This window comes from Nomascus leucogenys, chromosome 4, assembly GCF_006542625.1.
Source record: "Nomascus leucogenys isolate Asia chromosome 4, Asia_NLE_v1, whole genome shotgun sequence".
Taxonomy (NCBI): domain Eukaryota; kingdom Metazoa; phylum Chordata; class Mammalia; order Primates; family Hylobatidae; genus Nomascus; species Nomascus leucogenys.
The window spans coordinates 62,834,814-62,859,579 of NC_044384.1; the positions used below are offsets into that span (position 1 = coordinate 62,834,814).

Here is a 24,766-nt window from a genome sequence, read left to right on the forward strand (position 1 = left end):
TTTATTTATTTAACTATTAAGCACTTACCCTGAGATGTGCCATAAATGCTTTATTCCAAATGTATAAGAGCCAACCACATCTCAACTGAGAATTAAACAGTTTTAATGTCTTCAAATCCATGTTCCTGCTCCCAACCCTAATACAGACAGTCACTGGCAGCGGTACAATAGTTCTAAACAGCAGACATCTGATTCTTGACATTTAAAAATAACAATATTGGGAAAAAAAGGAGTCCCTTTTTTTATTAACTGCAGACAGCTTGTGAGTGAGCACTTATCACTCATAATACAATTGACTGTATTAACTGGGACTTGCAATTATTTCAAGCTATAGTATTTGATTCCTAAGTCAATGTCAGGCAGGGGCTAAATAACTATAGACTTCTCATTTTCTATAGGATCATGGCAATGGCCTAAATTAAGCTAATTCTAAGTGATAATTCTGCAAAGAGAGAAGCAAAGGTTTGCTAGTATTTAGACTTTATTATTGGTGATTATTAATTTCATCTTTGTTAGTCTTGAATCAAATTAGGGACATAATCAGTTGTTTCATTGTTAGTCTAATTTCATATCCGTGCCCTCTTAACTTCTCACATGCATATGAGGTCAAATGCACACATACATTTACCACAAAATAAGTCAAGTAACAAAATAAAAAATATGCACTCATTTCCGTTACTGAAGCATATTATGGAGTTGGATAGATTTGGGATCAAGTGCTAGCTCCCCCACTTACTGTTTATGTGTTCCTGGGCAAATGATTTAAGCATTTGTGCCTGTTTTGTTGTCTATAAAACTAAAGTAAATAATACTCTACAAAGTTGTTTTGAGTACTTAATGAGATATACACAGTTTCTGGCACATAATAGATATTTGATATACACTGCTTCCTTCCTCTGCTATGTATTTGGAGGAGGTAGAGATTGGGCATAGTAAATGAATACAGACTTTGAAGGCAGACAAATCAGTTTTGACCCAACATTTTGCCACATACTAGCTGTGTGTCCTTGGGCAAGTTGCTTAACCTAATTTACGAAATCTTAGCTTCTTCAACTGTGAAATATCTCTAGAATTTTAAAGAGCAAATTTGATAACTTTGAAAAACATATAGTAGGCATCTCTGAAATGATAGTCCTGGGACTTCTAACTCTTGAAAATAGTTCTAATTAGTACTCTGACACATGTAATTTACGAGTTTGAAAATGCGTATTGAGATCATACATCTTTTGGACCAAGTGCCTCATTTTCTAGCAGAGGAAGGAGGTCCAGAGAGCTGAAAGAATGTTTCTAGGTCATGTTACTAGTTAGCAGCAAATAAGGATTAGAACGCTCTTGGAACTAGTAGAATAGTGCTTTGCCTACTAAATCTCTAATATTGAAGTTAAATCCATTTGTAAATCCAGCTCCAATATTAGTTGGCAATTAAGGCAATAGAGCTGAAAAAAAAAAAGAACTCCAAAGAAACCCTCTTTCCCTCTCTGTTTTCCCAAATTTACTTCTAAGAATGAGCCTATAGATGAAATTATTCCCTTGGAGCTAGCTGGCACGGGCTAACCCTATCTTCCTCAGCAGAGCTTGCACGGGGTGGCAGATCCTCTTTTCATTTCCTAGAAGCAAGAAGGGAGCAGGAGCCCAGTTCTCAGGAGGTATTTTCTATTCTCCTCTGACCCCATATGAATATATGGCTCTTTCTTCCCTTTCTTTACACATCTCTTCAGCCACAGCACAGGAGTTGGGAGGTGTACACTGTTTTACATTTAATTCACTTACTAACATACTACCTCCCAATACTGAAATATAGATTTTTCTCCCTAGTTTGAAAGCCTCGCATAAAATAGAAGCTTAATAAATTCAGTATCTATTAATAAGGATTAACTTGGAGTTTAGTTTAAAAGGTTGAACTAGCTTGGTTAATTATTGCCCAATGTAGGACAGAATGTGTTAAACTGTTTTCAACCTTTCAATAATTTCAGAATTAAAAACAAAGGTGCTTTGGTGTCAAAGACAGGTTCGCTATTACTCTGGGGAAGAAGGGAAGTAATACGAGTGTGTGTATGATCCATTGTAATGAATGTTTTAGTTCTGTATGATGGGTGATGTATACATGGGTGTTTTATTTTTTTTCTTCATACCTTTCTGTAAGCCTTGAGTGTTTCATTAAAAAAATGGCTTAAAGAAGGCAAATAATTTGAAAATAGAATTTCCAAATCTTCATAGTAGGAGATTCAATAATGCTACTACTAAATCCCATACTTAAGCCTTTACGATTTCATTCTCATTTTACTGAAAAACTTTAATAATAATATGCTTATTTTAAAGATTTTATTTTCTTCTTGCTCACCATTTTTCATGCCCTTGATTTTAGGTCTGTGCTAGGGCATATTAGAAAGAGCTTGGTTTTGGCATCAAACAGACCTGAGTCTAAATCTCAGTTGTACAACCTCCAGATTGTGGGGCTTTAAATCACTTGATATTTCTAAGTGTCAGTTTCTTGCCTTATAAAAATAGAGTATTATTACATTCAGTAATCTCGGGATTATTATAAAGATTAAATGAAATAAGAAATGGGAACACATTTGCTATAGCATCTAGTATATAGTAGATTTTCAATTAATATCACTTTCCTTCTTTCTTTCCTTATCCTTCCACTTTTCACCACTACCTGAGATTGCGACTCCAAAAAGGTATAAAAAAGAAAGAAAAATGAACCTAAGGTAGGAAGAATGTAGGCATATAGGCAAATATAATGAAAACATTTCATTACTAACAAAGGCTCATGCTAGATCCATACACAGCATCCTTTACTCTGATACTTCTCATCTAATCTCATCATTACTTACTTAAGTACAGGTGTTTTTTTTTTTTCTTTCAATTTGTTTTGTTTTTGCCACTGGTCATAGAACCTTCGCAGACAAAATGTGTGGTACTCTAGGGCTTTTATCTCTTTACTCCTTACTTTTTGTAAGACAGAGATCCTTATTGAAACACTTTACTTTCAGTGGTGGGTTAGCTTTATGTTCTTAAAGAGTTTCTAGAGCTTTCAGTTGCAACCTTCATAATGGCCATTTCTCTAAGTTAAGAGACTAGGTTCTAGTCCCACCTCTGCCACATGCTAACGGTTTAACCCACTAAGTATTTACCTTTCTTTGTGTCTACTTTTTCTTATGCTAAGTGGATTAAATGATTCTTTGAGCTCTGAAATTGTTATAGTTCTTGATAACTTATAACATATAGCAACCTTACGGGAAATTAGGCAACACCAGCTTCAGTGGGAAATACTGACCACATAATTGTGTGTTGTGTTTGAAAACTGTCCATGTGCTGGTGGCTTCTTCTGAACTCCAAGAACAGGCTCTGGCACTGCCCTTGTCCAGGGATTGCCAGCTTGGGGTCTCTCAGGGATTGATGGAGGCATTCCCAAGGGAGCCAGATTTGTCAGGAGGAGTTCAAAGGGAGCAAAAAAGATGAACTCCTCAAAGGAAGAATTTTTCTTCGCATTTCTTCTTAAGGTGGGAGTGTAAAATGGGAGTGGGTATGTTATGCTTTGATAGCTCAGTAATTTTTTTTTAAAGATGAGGCTACCAGGAGAGAACAGAGAAGAAAAGACACTCTGAAAAAGGAAAAGATGAGAGTTCTTATGGAAAATTGTGCCTTGGGAAAAATTACAATACTACAGTAAGGAGGTAGGGAAAAAAAACACCTCTCTCCTCTATTTTCATCCAGGTAACATCTGGTTTCAGTGAACTGGAGGAAAACACAAGGAGACAGTGGCGGGGGAAGAGCAGCCTGCCGTGGCTCTGTAAGTGTGTGGGATTTACACGCTGACACTAATTGTATTTTACTTCTCTGATCCTTCCTCCTTTTCCTCCTCCTCTCTGTTGTCCTGGGTGTCTGCAGCTGTGCTTGTCAGGTTCCCAAACTGGCCAGCTCCCCACCTCCTTAGGGCACAGGGCTTCTTCCTGATTTGCTGTGCCCTCGAGGTGGAAGCTCAGGTTGGGGTGTAGTTACTGATGGTTATGTTGATGACCATCGCAGTGTTCTAACATAGCTGCAGGCAGGATTTCACAATGAAAACCACCCCACAAAACCCTGAATAGATCTAATGAAACTCTTTCCAAAATTCAAACGATCATCATTTATTTTTGAATTAAAGAAAGGTGGACTCTTTCCCATCCTATGATCCCTCAGACAAAAGAGGAAAGCCATAATAACTCGTTGCCTTTCCATAGGAGTGCTTTTCAAAGCACTTGGATATCTAGTATCTTAAGATAACCCAAAGAGGCCGGTAGCATTTGTTTCTTTTCATTTTCCCCACAGGAGCAATTCGGCACAGAGATGCCAAATAATTTGCACAGGTTCCTATCTTAATAGAAAATTCCGAGTAGTGCCAAGACTAGAACCAGGAGAAATGCCCACACAAGCATGCTAGGTACTACTTCTAAGCCTCCATCATTGACAGAAATGGTACCTGCAGGTACTGGCAGGAGCGTTCTTGCTGACACGACTCGGACTTCACCATGGCCTGGTCCATGTTCACCGAGGCCTTCTGGTAAACCTCCCGGGCCCGGCTCACGGTGAGCGTGGAGGACCAGGCGCTCTTCTTCAGCAGCGGGGTGTCCAGGCTGACCGGCAGGTTGGCACAGGTGGAGCACTTGACGTCGTTGTTGCTCCGGGAGGCCTTCACCGCTTGCTCGCTGATGGTGTTGTAGGCCTCCATGAAGTACTGTGAGGCCGAGCGGTCGGGGCACCTGCCCATGGTCATCACGCCCGAGGGGGCGTGGTAGATGCACATGTCACCATCCAGGTTGTCGTCCGAGCTCCACCAGCCCGGGGAGGTGCTGGGCCGGGCCTTGGGCTCCGCGCGCCGCTCCTTGCTCTTGCTGCGCTTGCCATAGCGCGCCGCCTGCGCCTCGTCAGGGCTGGCCTTGCCCCCGTTGACGCTGCCCTTGGACGGCCCCTCCAGGGAGTGCGACTTGGTGAAGAGCTTCTGGACGGAGTGCACCAGGTGGCGGATGCGGCCAGGGCTGTCGCTGCGGTGCTCCACGGCCGTGCGCTTGTACTGCAGAGTGTGATAGCCATCGCGGCTGAGTGGCAGCTGCCGCTCGAACTGGTCCAGCAGGTTGGCGGGGATGCGGTTCGCCTTGGTGGCCAGGGTGCGGGGCACCAGGGCACACTCGTCCTTCAGCTCTTGCTGCGAGGTGTAGTGCCTGCGGGGGAAGGTGCTGCTGGCCAGCGGGTCGCTGAAGGGGCCCACACACTCAGCCTGGAAGGAGTTCCGCTGGGTGTAGTACGGGTGGTCCGCGGGGTGGTGCTCCACTGGGCTCAGCAGGTAGGGCTTGCGGTCGGAGTGGTGCGACAGCGAGTCACAGGCAGAGTCGCAGGTGACCCCGTGGTGATGGCTGCGGCTGCCCGATAGCCCTTTCATTGCTGACGGGAAGCAGCCGCCAGGGTCATGGACGCCTGGAAGTCAGGTTCCAGACCCGTCTTGGGCAGGGATCTGGGGGAATGAAGAAGAGGGCAAAGTCGTTAATATTTCTCTTGGAAATTAGGTATTGCACTTTACAGGGTCTTGCTTTGTTGCCCAGGCTAGAGTGCAGAGGCGCCATCTCTGCCTCCTGCAGCCTCCACATCCTGGGCTTAACCTTCCACACCAGCCTCCCGAGTAGCTAGGACTACCGGCAGGCCCCACCACGCTTGGCTAATTTTTTGTAGAGACGAGGTCTCACTATATTGCCCAGGCTTGGTCTCGAACTCCTGGGCTCAAGCTATCCTCCCACTTGGACCTCCCTTAAGTGCTGGGATTACAGGCGTGAGCAACCCTGCAGGCCTGGTATTGATCTTTTGAGGGTGCCATCTGCGACTGTGTTCTTTTTTTGGCAGAACTTAATCAATGTCCCTAAAACAGCTTGAATGCATTATTGGAAAAGCTCTGCCATCTCTGTGGGGCAGGAAAGCTGACTCCAAAGCCTGTAGGGAGAGAAGGTGGAGGTAAAGCTAGAAAACTAGAAAAAGGAGGCCAGGCGCGGTGGCTCACGCCTGTAATCCCAGCACTTTGGGAGGCTGAAACGGGTGGATCACCTGAGGTCAGGAGTTTGAGATCAGCCTGGCCAACATGGTGAAACCATGTCTCTACTAAAAATACATAAATTAGCTGGGCATGGTGGTGGGTGCCTGTAATCCCAGATATTCGGGAGGCTGAGGCAGGAGAATTGCTTGAACCCGGGAGGCGGAGCTTGCAGTGAGCAGAGATGGCACCACTGCACTCCAGCCTGGGGGACAGAGCCAGACTCCATTACAAAAAAAAAAAAAAAAAAAAGAAAAGAAAAGAAAAAGAAAACTAGGAAAAGGAAACTATATTTTAAAAAAGCCAAATTGTTTTTAAATTATTTGAAACAGTAACTCTCCTTCCCTCTATGACCCCAATAACTGGATGTATCTTTCTCTTGCTTCTCAGGTCTTATTCTTTTTTTTTTTCTTTTTCTTTTCTTTTTTTTTTTTTTTTTGAGATGGAGTTTTTGCTCTGTTGCCCAGACTGCAGTGCAATGGCACGATCTCGGCTCACTGCAACCTCTCTCTCCCGGGTTCAAGTGATTCCCCTGCCCCAGCCTCCAGGGTAGCTGGGATTACAGGTGCCTGCCACCATGGCCAGCTAATTTTTGTATTTATCAGGTTTCACCATGTTGGTCAGGCTAGTCTCTACATGTTAATTGTTAGAGATAGAACTGGAGAGAGGCTCAGTTCCTCTGGGAAACCTCTGCTGGTTCTCCTAGCAGAAAGAATTAGTTCCTCTCTTGTGTTTCCACCACATCTGAAACTCACTCCCCAGAACCTACGGAGTTGCTTGCTTCAGGATCTCTCTTCTGGCTTATGTTCCTTGCTGCCCAGTCTATTAGTCACATTATGTACCCCCACCTAGTGTTGATCCAGCCATGTAAGCACACAGTAATAGCACTCCATAAATGTGAATGAAAATGTGAGTTAAAAAACAGGATGAACCAGGTGCAGTGGCTCACTCCTGTAATCCCAGCACTTTGGGAGGCCGAGGCGGGTGGATCACGAGGTCAGGAGATCGAGACCATCCTGGCTAACATGGTGAAACCCCATCTCTACTAAAAATACAAAAAATTAGCCAGGCGTGGTGGCAGGTGCCTGTAGTCCCAGCTACTCGGAAGGCTGAGGTAGGAGAATGGCGTAAACCCAGGAGGCGGAGCTTGCAGTGAGCCGAGATTTTGCCACTGCACTCCAGCCTGGGCAACAGAGTGAGACTCTGTCTCAAAACAAACAAACAAACAAACAAACACTAAAATGAATAATAGAAGCCAATGGCACCTCGTATCTTTAGGATATCTCTGTCTTCTGCTGCATGTTTTCCTTTTTGAATTCTGTAGGAACAACTTCACCACACAAACAATCCCCCCAGGTTACTCAGAGTGGGAAAAAGTAAAGATATGGCAAATAAATCATAAATGTAGAGAAAATCTGCCCAGGTATTTCTGTCAATCGAGGGTCAAGAGCTTTCTCTAAACAAACTGAGAGAACAAGTAAGCTTGACTAGGCTAATTTGAGGTTCATGTATCTCTTCTTCCTAGTTTAAGGTTTCTGGTTGAATATTTATGCACAAGACCAGGCATGGTGGCTGATGCCTGTAATCCCAGCACTTTGGGAGGCCAAGGTTGGAGAATCCCTTGAGCCCAGGGGTTTGAGACAAGCTGGGAAACACAGTGGGACCCAGTCTTAAAAAAAAAAAAATTAGCTGGGAGTGGTGGTGCATGCCTGTAGTCCCAGCTACTCAAGTGGGGAGAGGATTGCTTGAACCCAGGAGGTTGAGGCTGCAGTGAGTTGTGAATGCACCGCTGTACTTCAGCCTGGGTGACATAATGAGACCCTGTTTCAAAAAAAAAAAAGTTAATAGACAATGGCAAAATGACCAAAGGATGGCCCTTGAAAAGTTCTTGAGGACATGAGTGAAGGACCCCAGACCTAATAGCTCAGCCTCAGGGAAAAGTCACTCATTCATATCCCATGTAGGGTATCTCAGTCCATTTCTGAGCTCGGATCTTCTGGAGCTTTAGTAACTAACAGAGGCTGCTATACCATCAGGGCAGAGTATTTTCTCTGGACTCTAAAACAGTGTTAGAGTCAGTGCCTGACCAAGTTCCTTCTGACAGCTTGATTTTCTTTCAAGACTTCCTACTATACAAAAATTGCCATATAAAGAGTCATCTTGGAAAGCCAACGTGACTCTCTAAAATATCACTAATGTCATTTAAGATATTCCTAGAGAGACAGATATGTGGTTTAATTAAGAAACAAAACATATAGTGCTGGGTGCTGTGGCTCATGCCTGTAATCCTAGCACTTTGGGGGGCCGAGGCAAGTGAATCACCTGAAGTCAGGAGTTCAAGACCAGCCTAGCCAACATGGTGAAACCTCGTCTCTACTAAAAATACAAAAATTAGCTGGGCATGGTGGCGGGAGCCTGTAATATCAGCTACTTGGGTGGCTGAGGCAGGAGAATTGCTTGAATCCGGGAGGCGGAGCTTGCGGCAAGCCGAGATCATGCCACTGCACTCCAACCTGGGTGACAGAGCAAGATTCCATCTCAAAACAAACAAACAAAAACAAACAAATATATAAAACACCCACACTGGGCCTCATGAAAAAAGATTTTTGAGAGGCCAGGTCTTGTCTATTCCATGAGACATACTGCATCTGGGAGCTCATGACAATGTTGGCAATCTCTATCCATGCCTTGTGAAGCTCCTTTCTTCCTCCTGTCTCCCAGTTTCTGGATTGACCATTCAGGAATAATGATGAAAGGTTTTAATCAGTACAGTCAATTCTTTTTAGGTTTTAATCAGTACAGTCAATTTTTTGTTAGTACAGTAGACTAACAAAATTTGTTAGTTTACTAAATTGTGATGTCCTTAAGAGTAGGGACTATGTTTCACTCATCCAGTATTTAGCAAAGTGCTATCCTAGTGGATAGTGGGAATTAAGTTAGTAGAATATTTACTCAATTACTTAATGCATTAATGCAAAATTTCCCGAAGTGGTTCATATTGTGATTCAAGTAGCATCTGTTTAATGAAAACATGACTGTGTGGCAAAGGCCAGGCTGGGCAAGGCCAAGGGAAGATGCCCAATAGTTGGGGGGACCATTCCATCAGGGTGACCATTGCAAAGACTAGTAGTCTTCAGAGCAAGGCAGGAAGCAGACTGGTGAACACTCCTTCTGACTTATATACCTTTGACTTCTAACTCTACAACTCACTGGACAATACCGTACCTTCTGCTGTTCTACCTGTCTGGAAGTAAAGTCTGGGGAGTTTGCCTAACCTGCTGACTACAGGATGCTTAGACAGAGGGCAATCTGCCTGGAAGAGAGAGAGAAACTGACTCTTGAAGGGACAAAAAAGGAATTCAGGACTTATGATACCTGTGGATAAGGAAGAACCAATAGGTAAAAAACGTGTCCACTGGTGAGAGACTAATGAAAGAGAAAACCTTGGGATTGCTTTGTATGAAGTTATGGTCCTAAAGGTAGGCTGTGGCAAGGAAGAATGTAAGAGGGTTAAGTATGTGTTTTTAGCAAAACTGTGGCACAAACTAACTTAGATGCAAAAATCCATTGCATAAGAAAGTCTCTCTCTACAAACCAGGTTCCACTGAGGACATTTTTGCCTTTCAAATACAGACTTATAAAAAGCAAAAACAAGATTCTATTAGGATTATAGACACATACTAAGTTTTATGATCACATATAGTAGAATCTCAATATATAAAATGATATGGAATAATGTTTCGAACTTTCCTTCTCAAGCAGTTGAGTCTTGGGTAGATATTTTCTGCTAAATAAAATGTGAAACTGGCAAGAGCTGAAAACATGAATTATACATGTTTACTCCAAAATATACAAGATTATTTTAATCAGGTATTCACTATTTAATTATCTTTAATATGTGAGCAACATTCCATGCAAGATGATGTTACCTGAGGACAAGCAGAGCAAACGAAGAGCTGTTTAAGGCCACTAATGATGATTTAAGTTAAATGATGTAACCGATGATAATTTCTGTAAATTAATCATACGCAGTGTGTTTTTTACTAAAATTAAACTGGGCTATTTTCAGCACAGGACCAGCACCTCTATTTTCTTGGAGGGTAACAAATTGCATCCAGAATAAATAAGCTAACATTCCTCCTTCCTTACTTATATTTGTAAAAGAGATATTGAGATCTTGATCTTTTTTCTCTGTGATGTGGGAAAATAAGGTCATAAAAAATGGCAATAAACATTTCTAAATGCTAAATCTATCTTTCTGGTCAAGGCCAAATAAACAACTTAATACCATGGCCCTTTCTATAACAAATCTTACACTCTCTTCTATCGTCTTGTCATTTTAAAATGAAAATAGGTCAATTTGTGATTATAAAAGAAAACACATTCTGTGACTTCCTGGTGAGCAAGGGCAAATGATCTAAAATCCTAAGGCCATTGGCAAAGGGTAGACAATTACTGGTGGCACCTACTATGGAGGTCCTGCTCTTCCTTCTCTCATTCTTCATTTTCCTCTTGCCTTACTCTTAAACTCCCTTTCCAGCACATTTATCTCTGTCACTTCTTCCCCCCCCCCCCCCCAATTAATGTTTATAAGTTGTATCCATGGGCACCACTTGCTGCCACCTGTGGTGTGACCAAGAGTATCATTAGAAAGCATTAATTGAACATCCCTTCCTTGCCTGCCGCTGCAAAGATGACCAAATGCCTACAGTGAATCCCTAGTGGCCAGAGGGCTTATGATATATTGTGAGAGCCATGTCATAAGCCCTTTGGCCACTAGGGATTCAGTGTATGCACTTCATGACCTAGCCATGAAAAAATATGAAAAGAGATAAATAACAATTCTCATTCTTCTATGCATTCTTGAAAAAAGAGGATGCTAGCCTCTCAATTAGATTTGAAGAGTGATGATAACAATTGCTGGAAATAGAGAAGGAAATTGCCTTTCAGGCCTTGTTCTTTGAGCAAGGATGGGGACTGTGGTCAACATGTCTTCATGAGGGTTTCTATGACTACCAGTGATTATCTCTAATTTTTTCTTGTTCACTGTGACTTCAACATTCTGTTTTATTGTCCCTCTAAGTTCAATTTTACCACTGTGCCATGTCTCCTGATTTTTTTGCTTGGATAGTTTGTTGACTCTGTTTGCAGCCGTGAGACAAGCTCAGAGTGTGAGATGCACAGTTTTTCCAGAGTTCCCACACCTGGAGCAGAATTATCACTGTCCAGATGATGACCAAAACAAGAATAACCCAGCACTGTAAAGGAAATGTTCAAGGTAGGTAATTTATTAGACCCAAGGAAAACACAAACACATCACATATTAGAAGATGCTGACAAAACGGAAATAGTCTTGCAAAGCTGGCAAGTTCTTATTCCATTTTAATTTTTGTGCATGTCTTTATTTAGAGCTGCTTTTCTTGATTTTTCTTTACATGCAGAAATAAGAGCATACTGAAGGCCCTCCTCTGTCTTACCCCACGAGGATGGACAGGCAGGCAATCCTGACTTACATCAGAAAGAAAGTTGTGGACCCTGCCCAGGAGAACAGGGGGCACTGTGTTCTTGTTTGAGGAGACATCAGGAAGAGGAAATCTCCATGAATCTTTTCAGGGTCAAGCTGTCTTAAAAATTTTTTTTTTGAATTTTTGTGGGTACCTAGTCGTGTATATATTTCTGGGGTACATGAGATATTTTGATACAGGCATATAATGTTTAATAGTCACATCAAGTTAAATGGAATATCCATCACCTCAAACATTTATCCTTTTTGTTACAAACAATCCAATTATACTCTTATCGTTATTTTTAAAAGTGCAATTAGATTATTATTGACTATAGTCACCCTATTATGCTATCAAATACTAGATCTTATCATTCATTTGGACTTGCATCTATTTTTTGTACCCATTATTCATCCCCACTCTCCCACCTTAGCAACACCCCCTTAACTACCCTTCCCAGCCTCTAAATGATCATCCTTCTACTCTCTATCTCTCAAGTCAACTTTTTGGCATCCCTCCACCTGCCTGAAGCTTGTCCATGCCAGGTTACAACATTCCACTAAAGAGAAAGAAAGGATTTTCTTGTTGAAAAGTACAAGCAGCCCTGAACAATGATTACATTTTCCATTCTCCCTAGATGTGCCTGGGTGACTATGCTGACTAATGGAGTATAATTTGAAACAGCATGTGCGATTTCTGGAAAACATCTCTAAAGTGAGGGGCATACCCTTCTTTACCCCTTCCCTGGCTGGAATGCAGCTGTGGGGGCTGGGTGAATAGTGATCTTTCCCATGAGGTGGAAGTTACAGTTTGAGGATTAGAGAAACAAAAGATAAAGGTTCTGACCTACAGCGGAGTGCCATATCAGCCCTGGACGTGCACCTCTGCATTTTGTTTAGTTGAGAGAAAAATAGACCTTTATCTTGTTTCCTTATCTTATCAAGTAAAGGAAGGGCCTGCGTTGGCCCCACAGGAAGCCAGAGTCCCATGCTATTGAACCACGTGACAACTTTAGCCAAGGGCTCTGCAGAGGGAGCATGTGTGGAGACAGGAGACAAAATAGCTCGCGGTTATTTTGCTTTCTGTAATTTTGTGTACTGAACCTTGCATCTGCACCTTTTCCTAAGTGAGACAGGTAGTCAGGGCAAAATCATGAGATCCTTGGTGAAACTATGTCAGGATGCAGCACTGTATCTGCAGGTGGTGGTAATCCATTAGAGGAATTTAAACAAGACAGTGACATGGTCACACTTATACTAAAGATTTCTCTAGCTGTAGTTAGAGAATACATGTGGGAGTGGGGAGGGGCAAAAAGATCTCAAAGAAGCAATGATTTCTTGCAAGAGCAGTTTATGAGAGAAGACTGCAAGAAAAGAAGGAGTATACCAAGAGAGGAGGACAATGTCCTGGCCAGCTATGGCAGTGTCTCCTGATTCAGACCTCCTTGCTCACACATGTGTGCTCCAACCACAGTCTGAACACATACATGACATTTTTTTTTTAGACAGAACAAAATTAATTTTCCCGTTTACTTATAATAAATCCCAATTCTACAGAGATTGAGAATGATGAATGCCCAACAGGCTGATGATTTTAAATTATTATTTTTTAAAATAAGAAAATGGTTCTTACTGAATAGGAGTGGTGAATGGCCATCATTAAAAAGTCAGGAAACAACAGGTGCTGGAAAGGATGTGGAGAAATAGGAACACTTTTACACTGTTGGTGGGACTGTAAACTAGTTCAACCATTGTGGAAGTCAGTGTGGCGATTCCTCAGGGATCTAGAACTAGAAATACCATTTGACCCAGCCATCCCATTACTGGGTATATACCCAAAGGACTATAAATCATGCTGCTATAAAGACACATGCACACGTATGTTTATTGCGGCACTATTCACAATAGCAAAGAGTTGGAACCAACCCAAATGTCCAACAACGATAGGCTGGATTAAGAAAATGTAGCACATATACACCATGGAATACTATGCAGCCATAAAAAATGATGAGTTCATGTCCTTTGTAGGGACATGGATGAAACTGGAAAACATCATTCTCAGTAAACTATTGCAAGGACAAAAAACCAAACACCGCATGTTCTCACTCATAGGTGGGAATTGAACAATGAGAACTCATGGACACAGGAAGGGGAACATCACACTCCGGGGACTGTTGTGGGGTGGGGGGAGGGGGGAGGGACAGCATTAGGAGATATACCTAATGCTAAATGACGAGTTAATGGGTGCAGCACACCAACATGGCACATGGATACATATGTAACAAACCTGCACATTGTGCACATGTACCCTAAAACCTAAAGTATAATAATTAAAAAAAAGAAAAGAAAAGAAAATGGTTCTTACTACTAAAAAATGAAACCATGGCACTTTTGGGTAAAAGTAAACAGAAAGTGGCGGTGGTTCATGCCTGTAATCCCAGCACTTTGGGAGGCTGAGGTGGGCGGATCATGAGGTCAGGAGATAGAGACCATCCTGGCTAACATGGTGAAACCCCGTCTCTACTAAAAATTAGCCAGGTGTGGTGGCAGGCGCCTGTAGTCCTAGCTACTCGGGAGGCTGAGGCAGGAGAATGGCGCGAACCCGGGAGGCGGAGCTTGCAGTGAGCCGAGATCATGCCACTGCACTGCAGCCTGGACAACAGAGCCAGACTCCATCTCAAAAAAAAAAAAAAAAAAAAAAGAAACAGAAAACTTAACAGGGGAGAATGTGAGTTAACATTGTCCAAATGCCCACTGTTTGGATATTTTCTGACCTTTTGAAATTGTACCTGCAGATGATAACTGAATGTCATGTTCTTTCACTTTTCCTGGCTTCCTTACTTGAAGATTTTCATGTGTTGTGTACTTAAAATTATACAAGTACTATTAGAACACCTTTGAATAAGCACATTCTGAAATATACCAATTATATTACTCAAAGTACAATGCTGAGCCATTTTATAGATGCAGAATGTATTTTGGCTTTTCATTAACATTAATTGCTGTCCTAATCATCTGCAGTTTGATTTCGTCTGTGAATACCTCTGTCAATCAGTCTGCTCCTACAAATAAATGCCTTCGGAGGCATTTCCTTTTCAAAAGATATGGTATTGTTTAAAAAAAAAAACGACTCAACTGAAATCTTCTCCCATTTGGTCACAGTAGGCAGCACAATTACAATCACCTGCATCTGCACACAAAGCTTTTAAAAAGTGGTTTCATAACAGTTTTTGAGAATAAAAAGGTGAGAGGTAGTGTTCTTTGAAAAATGATAAATAGGTCATCATTGATATTGGTGGTTGAGCAAAATGTCATAGGATTTAGGAGGTGATTTTTATGTGAAGATAATCCAGGCAGTAAACGATAGAATCTCCTAATGTTATTTTAGACTGACAGAGTTCAAATGGGCTTGTGCTGACTCTATGGGACCTCGGAGATATGCTTCCTATGGAATTGTTCTTATTTGGATTTCCAGGAGAGGGTTGGTTATCTCAGCTAAATGGACAGATGAATTCCCTTGGGAGCCAGTTGGGAGAATGTGGTTACCTTGACCAGCCATGGATGGACAGTGCCCTTCAGGAGGTGCTGCAGCAGGGGGACAGCCTGTCTTATGGGGGTACAATTGATGGGGGTAGAATATTCACAGAGAAGAGAAAAACCCATCAGCGTTTACTCCAAAAAAAGTTGGGAAAAACTTGCAAACTACTGATAAACCTAGGAGAAAGAAGAAATGATGACAGAATAAAGCTGTTTAATGGTACCTAAAGACAGCCGTGATGGAAGATGGAAAAACACAAAAACAATGACAATCAAAACAATATGACAATGCAACTTGAAAAGAAGCAGTGGAAATAGCCTCTGATGAAACCAAGTTATTTTTGTCTAGATTGCTCATGACTAGCTGAGTAGTCTTGTGAACATGTTCTGGCACATTCTAGACAACTTGTTTCACAGCCAGATTTTATATATACATACATGCATATAAATATATATATATTATATATATATATATATATATTTACCTGAATCAAATTTTCTCTTATAAAGTCTCTTTCTTTAAATGCTGTTGCTCTTCTTACCAAGTTTGCTGTACAAATCTACTTTCCTTAGTGCTGAGACCCCAAAAGTGCAGACATTAAGCCCTTTTGTGGTAGCTGTTCAGCTGACACCTGCTTTTGGGAATTTCTTCCCTACTCACAGCATCTCCTGATGACACTGTGGCCAGGACTGTTGAAGGCGATCACCACATTCTCTGAGCTGATGGAAGACTGGACTCAGGGGCATCCATGCAGAGCCTTCGCTGAGCTAATGAGATGCTCACTTTGGGAAATTTAGGTGGGGATGTCCTAGAATCACTGGACTCTGGTGAGCTTATCTTCAAGGTCAAGTAAAGGAAGGGCCCACGTCGGCCCCATTGGAAGCCAGAGTTGATGCTATTGAACTGTGGGGCAGCGTTAGCCATGGGCCCTACAGAGGGAGTGTGTGTGGAGGGAAGAGAGGAGCCAGTCCAGAGTCCATGGAACCCCAGGGAAAGAAACAGACAGAAGCTGCCTAATGGCCTTGTAGGTCTAGTCAGGTCTGGCTCCCTGCCCAGAGGGTGAGAATCTGTGGTCATCTGCAGCAGAACCAGGGCAGGCCCACAAAACCTTACTCATCCAAGTAAAGGGGACCCTCCTGCCCAGTGGGTAACTGCAAGCATACAGAACTTCCACCACTGTGGTGTACATCCAAGTGGGGCCAATGTGAGTCAGTCTCTGAAGTGGCCCCAACAGAATTGGCTAAGTTATCCTCATACAGCTTTATACCCATTTAAGTATTTATTGGCTTGGATACATTATGCATGCTAATTCAGATTATACATTCACTTTTTGAAAACTATCATCAGTGCCTGCATGAGAGAGGGGTGGTCAGATACCATGTAGGAAGTGAGAAGGACAATCTCTGCAATCGGCTGTTTTTGAAACCTTACAGAGTATTTTTCCTTCAGTGAGTTTGGCCTGCCCTGACCTCTGCAATAGTTGCTGTTAATGGGAATTAGATTTGTAATTCCTCAAACACTGCCCCTTCCTTCTGCTTCTGTCTTCCCATCATTTTTAAAGTGCCTTATTCTGACTCTTCACATATCTAGCAATCTGACCCTTTTAACTTTTTTCATTTTGGAACTGGTTTTTATTGTCTTTTAGAATTCTACCCCCAGTCTTAAATTTTAAACAAACAAATCCACATCCAGTCAACTTTCTGAAACATTTTTTGCTGTGATAGAGAAGGAAGTATGATGACATTCATTGTTTCTGGATTAAAGTATTTTTGTTTGTATTACATTTTATTTTTTTAGGGACAGGGTCTTGCTCTATCACCCAGGCTGGAGTGTACTGGCATAATCATGGCTCACTGCAGACTTGAACTCCTGGGCACAAGCAATCCTCTCATCTCAGCCTCCCAAAGTGCTGGAATTACAGATGTGCACCACTGCACCAGCTTATTTCTGGATTAAGTTTTGGCAGATAAGAGTGTTGTTGGCCTGTAAGGTATCAGCCAAACAGTCTTTGACTGTACTGAGCATGAAGTCAAATCAAATCAATACATATGACTTTAATTCAACAACTATTTATTGAATAGTTATTATTACATGCAGTGCACTGGGCACTGTAGCAAGAATTGAAGATTCTTAACATTACACTTTCAACTTCCTGTCTCATAAGTTTTCTTGTTACCTTGCTCCCACTTTTCCTGCCCTCTGATGGTTCTCATGATAGTTTATTCCATACACTGTTTCCTCAGCTCTGCCCTCTTCTCCCATTCTATCCATCCCTGGTGGTCTTCACTTCCTCCCTTGCCAGCCTAGGAAAGACAGCAGGTCAAACTTTTTTTGTTAGCCCCCTCAGGTCCCTTGCTCTATGATCCTTCTACCTCACTCACTGTGGACAATATACATCAAGGACTGATGCCACTGTCCTTCTCTCTTTCCACACAGAGGCTGCTGAGTGTCGCTGGCGATGGAACTGGTGCCATGGCAAATTCCCAGTGTCCACTCTTGGCTCTACTCCCAAAGCTGATTAGGAATAGTATCATGGGTCTCCTGGTTCTGTTCCAGCTGTCCTAAGCCCTCAAGTCTACTCCTTATTTCTCATCTAGACTTGGTTGGGAAAACAAAGTGGTATCCAATAAATATCAAGTGAATAAAAATGGAATGGTCTCTGCCTCTAGGAATCATAACTATATACCAGGCACGTGTTGTCCACTTTAAATGCATGATCTTATTTCAATCTCAAACAACCCAATATGGTAGGGACTAGTCTCTGGACAAGAAAACAGACTTTTAAAGAGGAAATAACTTGTCTGAGATAATATATTTAGCAATTTTTATTTTTTTTTTAGAGATAAGATCTCACTCTGATGCCCAGGATTATAGCTCACTGTAACCTGGAACTCGTGGGCTTAAGGAATCCTCCTGCACAGCTGGGACTACAGGAATGTGCCACCATGCCTGGACAATGTTTTTCATTTTTTTGTAGAGATGGGGGTCTCACTATGCTGCCCAGGTTGGTCTCGAGCTCCTGGCCTCAAGCAGTACTCCTACCTCAGCCTCCCAAGGTGCCGGGATTATCTGCATGAGCCACCGTATCCAGCCCTAGTTACTAAATTTTGAACACAGCATGTTCTTAATCACTAGGCCATAATGACTGTTCTTATCACCTCTAACACACACACACACACACACACACACACACACACACACACACACACAGTCTATTTCATACTGCTAAGGTCATTTGTAATATGACCTTTGTTACCTGATTATGCCATTCTTTCACTTTAAATTCTTCTCAGACCCTCTACACTTTTTCAATATAATCTAAGCCTTTGAATGTGACTCAAGGTGGGAGGCTCCCTGACCTGGCGTCCATCTGCCAGACAGCCCTGTCTCCCCACTCCATACCCCACACAGCTCAGCTCCAGTGACACTGGGCTCCTTGTATTCTTCCCCATATGCCACATTCCCCATTGACTCCGTGTTTCATGCTCTCTAAAATACTCACTTCCATTCTCTGTACAAATTATTATTCCTTCTTGAAGAGTAGGTACAAATATAACCTCCTTCTTAAAATATTCTCTGACTAAAGGAATCATGGAAATGATAGGCTTCATCTAATTTACGATCTAGTTGAGAAAATAAATCACATGAACGTGAACAATCAGCAAACAATACAAGTCAGAATCTAATCAAGTGCTAGATTGCACGGTACATGTCGCATATGTAATGCACCAAGTAAAAGGCTTTGGAAAAAAGAAGTCTAGAAGATGCAAGAGTTAAGGAGTGTGAAAACATCTCAATTTAGGAGGTGTAGCTGGCTCAGAGCAGCAAATTCTTCAAAGACAAGGTTTTTAGGACAGTGTGCAATTCCTGTTCCATATTTTGTTCAAATCTAACCACTCCCTTTCTCCTCTGGCTTTTTATATATATAAAAAAATTATATATATATATTTATATATATATAATTTTTTATAGGTTTAGGGGATACAAGTGCAGTTTTGTTACATTGTGTAGAAGTGAAGGCTGGGCTTTTAGTGTAGCCATCCCCCGAAAAGTGTACATTGTACCTATTAAGTAATTGCTTATCCCTCACCACCCTCCCATGCTTCTGAGTCTCCAATGTCTATTATTCCATTCTTTATGTCCATGTGTACATATTATTTATCTCCTAAGGGAGAACATGTGGTATTTAACTTTCTTTTTCTGAGTTATTTCACTTAAGATGATGGCCTCCAGCTCCATCTATGTTGCTGCAAAAGACATGGCTTCACTCATTGTTATGGCTAAGCAGTATGCCATGATGTATATATACCACATTTAAAAATGCAACCATTGGCCGGGTGTGGTGGCTCATGCCTGTAATTCTAGCACTTTGGGAGGCTGAGGCGGGTGGATCACCTGAGGTCAGGAGTTCGAGACCAGCCTGGCCAACATGGTGAAATCCCCTTTCTACTAAAAAAATACAAAAATTAACTGGGCCTGGTGATGGGTGCTTGTAATTCCAGCTACTCAGGAGGCTGAGGTAGGAGAATCGCTTGAACTCGGGAGGTGGAGGTTGCAGTGAGCCGAGATTGCACCACTGCACTCCAGCCTGGGTGACAAGAGCAAAACTCAATCTCAAAATAATAATAATAATAATAATAATAATAATAACAATTCAATCATCTATTGGTGAACACAGGTTGACTCCATGACTTTGCAATTCTGAACAGCGCTGCAATAAACATGAGTGCAGGTATCTTTTTCTTTAGGTAGACACCCAGTAGTGGGATTGCTGGATCAAATGGTAGTTCTACTTTTAGTTCTTTGAGAACTCTCCATACGTTTTTCATAGAGGTTATACTAATTTACATTCCCACCAAAAGTGTATAGACATTTTCTCATTTCTCCATATCCTTGCCAACATCTGTTATTTTTTGATTTTTAAACGATAGCTATTTTGACTGGTGTAAGATGGTATCTCCTTGTGGTTTTAATTTGCATTTTTAATTTGCATTTTTCTGATGATTAGTGATGTTGAGCATTCTTTCATATGTTTATTGGCCACTTGTATGTCTTCTTTTGAAAAATGTCTGTTCATGTCCTTTGGTCACTCATTAATGGGGTTATTTGGTTTTTGAAATTGTTGAGTTGCTTGAGTTCCTTGTATATTCTGGTTATTAGTCCTTTGTCAGTTGCATAATTTGCAAATATTTCCTCCCATTCTGTAAGCTGTCTGTTTGAGTATTTCTTTTGCTGTACAGAAGTTTTTAGTTTAATTGCAATCTCATTTGTTTATTTTTTGTTTTTATTGCATTTATATCTTTGAGGTCTTAATCATGAATTCTTTGCCTAGGCCAACATCCAGAAGTTTTTCTTAGATTTTCTTCTAGAACTTTTATTCTCTCAGGTCTAACATGTAAGCCTTTAAGCCATCTTGAGTTAATTTTTGTATACAGTGAGAAATAGGGGTCTAGTTTTCATTCTGCACATGGCTATCCAATTTTCTTAGCACCATTTATGAATAGGGTATCCTTTCCCCAGTGTATGTTTTTGTTTACTTTGTCAAAGATCAGTCGTTTCTGGGTTTTGTTTTTTGTTCCATTGATCTATGTATCTATTTTTATGCTAGTATCTTGCTGTTTTGGTTACTATAGCCTTGTAGTATAATTTGAAGTCTGGTAATGTGATGCCTCTAGCTTTGATCTTTTTGCTTAGTATTGCTTTGGCAGTTTAGGCTCTTTTTGGTTCTATATGAATTTTAGGATTAAAAATATGGAATGCTTCATGAATTTGCATATCATCCTTGTGCAGGGGCCATGCTAATCTTCTCTGTGTCATTCCCAGTTTAGCATATGTGTTACTGAAGTGAGTACTCCTCTTACTTTTTCAAGGCCTTCCATTTCTACCTCTGATATGATCTTTGATGATACTATTCAGATGTTGGCCAGATTGTCTGAGAGCTACAGACTTGACCTCCTTGTTTGTCCCTTTCAACTGCTCTTAGATGTTAAGCCACTAGCCTATGTAAGGGAACTATACGAAATAGGCATTTATACTTGCTATGGTTTTTACTGTTGAGATGTTGCCTGTCTCAGCAAAGAGTGACTTCTGAATGCAGTGCTATGTGGTAAATTCCTCTCAGGTGTCAGTATTAACAAAACTGTGTGCTTAACAACTGCCTTTAATCGTGCAGGTGCTATTACTCTTGTAAGATGAGTATGTTTCCACTTCGAGCAGTGCGTGCTCCACCAGCTTGAATACCAAGAAGGTTATTAGGAAAAGCTACAGCAAAATCATGACGGTTTTAGTACTTTTCCATTTTTATTCTACTATCATTGTATTTCCCTTGTATGTTTATTCCACACACACATACACACACACACACACACACACACATAATCTCATAAACCACTTTAATCCCTTGTGGAAACAAATCGTAGTAGAGGTAGCAAATCTATATCCAGACACCTCTGTATTATGTAAAATATGTCAATATGCTTTTTCCCTTACTTGATATCATCCGCTGACTGTAACAATGGTTCTCAAACTCGAGTGTGCATCAGAATCAGCTGTATGTCCCAACGCACAGATGCATTTGATAAATGTTAGCCAAATAAATACATGAATGGGAATTTTCCTGCTTGGGAAACAAGATATTTTCATGGGAAAAGTGTGATAATTTATAAGTAAAATGACTATTTTCGTACTGGGAATAACGCATCGTTACTGCCAGCACCGTACAGAGCGGAGCCACTGTGCTGATCGGGAAATATTGGAGCAGCGGCTAATGAAGACTGCTAAAGCCTGCTTTTCTATTTCATCCACAGCACACAGGCCGCATCTGTCCTGGGGCTCATTTGTCCTTCTTCTACCTCCTCCACAGTTAGAGGCTCCTGAACTACAATGGCAACGATTGAAGAAACTGTTGTTGAAACATCCACGCCAAATTCTCGGTATGTCGCTGAAGACAAGGACATTTTGGGTAGAACCTGGCTGCTAATCCACTCTTGTCATGAGGGAAGATTTTTTCTCTTTCTGTAGTGAGCAACAAGGCCACTCGGTAAGCTACAGAATTATCTAACTAGTATTTTTGAATCTAGAAAAATACAAGCTTTGCTTTATTAATGGGCTTATTACATGTATGTGCTGAAAACTTGATATATGCACCTTCTCATGCTTGCAAGTGTGACATGGTTTCTTCCCTTTTCACAGATGAAGAAACTGAGGTTCATGGAAGTTAAATAACTTGCCCACAGGGCACAACTAGTAGGCAGCTAAGCTAGGACTTCAACTGAGGTCGTAAGACTTAAAGCACCTGCTCTTCCTGCTCCTCAATAGCTTTCCTGCTAAGCACCAAGAGACTCTAGGCTGCCAGGAACATCACAGCGGAGACCACTGTCAATCAGTGCATCTCCACCGTCTTTTAGACTTTCTTCTGAAGAAAGATTTAGCTGCTAAAAGAAAAGATGAATATACAAAAAGGATAATACTACCATATTTCATCATATTGTCTCGTTTTAATACAAGAAGTCTCATCCAGCTTAAACATTTGATGTTTAAGAAGCTAACCAGCAAGCTGCCCTCTGGGAATGCATACCATCAGGTACGGATCAGTGGCCCTGAGATCATGTTCATAACTCAGCAGCTTTGTACAAGCTGTCAAGACTCAGAACATGATACCCCAGAGTATGGCACCTTGGTGTGCTGAGTACTGTGGACTGAAGGACATCGGAAAGGTCTCAGAAGCAATGTCTCTTCGACCTTCTCCCAACCTCCTGTCTCCTACCTGTCTTTCTCCCATGAAGTGAGTCATGGCAACCATAATTCCTCTTTCCCAAGGTGTGTCACAGAAACTAGAACCCCTCTCCTCCAAGGGAAGCCATGAAACCCAGAAAGGTCACTCTCTGCCTTCCCCCTTCTCCCTTGAAGACCCTCATTCCAGAGGGGCCCTGCCCCATATTCAGGAGGGTTATACAAAGAGGTTAAGAAGAATTTGAACATTCAGGCCTCGCTGGGTCCCCTGGTCAGTCTATCAGCATTAGATCACACCCTTTAGTCCATCACATTTCTTTTTTTTTTTTTTTTTTTTTTTTTTTGAGACGGAGTCTCGCTTTTTCACCCAGGCTGGAGTGCAGTGGCTCAATCTCGGCTCACTGCAAGCTCCGCCTCCTGGGTTCACGCCATTCTCCTGCCTCAGCCTCTCCGAGTAGCTGAGACTACAGGCGCCCACCACCACGCCCGGCTAATTTTTTGTATTTTTAGTAGAGACGGGGTTTCACCGTGGTCTCGATCTCCTGACCTCGTGATCCGCCCACCTCGGCCTCCCAAAGTGCTGGGATTACAAGCGTGAGCCACCGCGCCCGGCCAGTCCATCACATTTCTACACCGCTGTCCATTCTTCATCAAACTGAAGAATAAAAAAAGTTTTCCCTGGGTCTTTGGATCTTCATTTCTGAGGAGTCCCATGTTACATAAAACTTTGATTACCTTCATTATGCTTTTCTCTTGTTAACCTGTCTTTTGTTATAGGAGTGACCATTATGATAGGTGAGGAAAGGTATCATACATTTCTGCCCCTACAAAGCCAAAAATGTTGGCTGAGGAATGCTGCTAAGCTCAAGGCCATAGCTACTCACAACCTTTTCTCTCCACTACCAAGACCGGTAGATACAATGTGAATAATTTTAACCTTGATATAGAAGAGAGCCAATGCAGAAAATAACTTCTCAGTTATCCACAAAAGCTAGTAAAAGAGCTAACATTCATGTATTTTTTTTCCCCAACAAATATTTATTCAACATCTACTAAATGACAGGTACAGTTCTAGGAACAGGGGTCCAGTAATGAACACAATTCCAAAAGTCCATGGCTTCATGACGATTATATTCTTCTGTTGGGAGACAGACAATAAACAAAAATATTGTGTATAAAATGTTGATGATGGCATCATGTCTTAGGTGATGACATATAACTGCCTTCTGTAAGCAATCTTTTATAAACTCTTTGCTGACTTGGAGGCATTGAAAGTTTTACAAAAATATTGGCTTATTTATTAAAGAGGAAGTATAGCAAAATTTGCCCTCATTACAGGTTGAGAATCCCTTATCCAAAATGCCTGGGACCCAGAAGTGTTTTGAATTTCTGATTTTTTTCACGTTTTGGAACATTTGCAATTTACTTTATTTACTGGTTGAGCATCCCAAATCTGAAACGCCAAAATCCAAAATGCTCCAATGAGAATTTCCTTTGAGTTTCATGTTGGTGCTCAAAAAGCTTTGGATTCTACAGCATTTTTGATTTTGGATTTTTGTATTTGAGATGCTTGACCAGCAATATGTTCCAGAAAATATTAGAAAAATTTATACGTCTCATGGTAAACCCTGTCCTAGGCATCTTATATGTATTATCCCACTTAATTATCACAGCAGCCCTATGAAGCAGGTACTCTTATTATCTTCATTTCCCAGAGGAGGAAAATGAGGTATGGGAACGTTAAATAATTTACTTGTAGTTAATCCAGGAAGTCAGACTCCAGAGCTCACAGTTTAGGCACCACTACACTGTCAATGACAAATGTTACCTTTTGTCACTCAACACAGTGATGGGATGTTACCAAGGTTGCAGCATATGGCTGCATAAATTGCATACAGCACAGCTGGGGATGGGGGTGGCAAGCTGACCT

At 41.6% G+C, this 24,766-nt stretch overlaps 1 protein-coding gene and 1 non-coding gene across 5 annotated transcripts in view; both read right to left on the reverse strand.

Annotated features, from left to right (window-relative positions):
• DLGAP1 (DLG associated protein 1) overlaps positions 1-24,766 on the reverse strand; it is a 988,253-nt gene that overhangs the window by 383,101 nt on the left and 580,386 nt on the right. For 3 of the 4 annotated variants that reach the window (XM_030810696.1, XM_030810698.1, XM_030810695.1), the window contains exon 5: positions 4,469-5,497. In XM_030810696.1, coding sequence (XP_030666556.1) covers positions 4,469-5,425 — 957 coding nt within the window. In that variant the 5' untranslated portion in view covers positions 5,426-5,497. Of the gene's footprint in view, positions 1-28; positions 244-4,468; positions 5,498-24,766 lie in introns of those variants that run through there. The other variant, XM_004087750.2, reaches the window with a different exon arrangement.
• LOC115834863 lies at positions 20,851-20,957 on the reverse strand. The gene has a single exon (XR_004029864.1). It is a non-coding gene; the product is annotated as a U6 spliceosomal RNA (small nuclear RNA).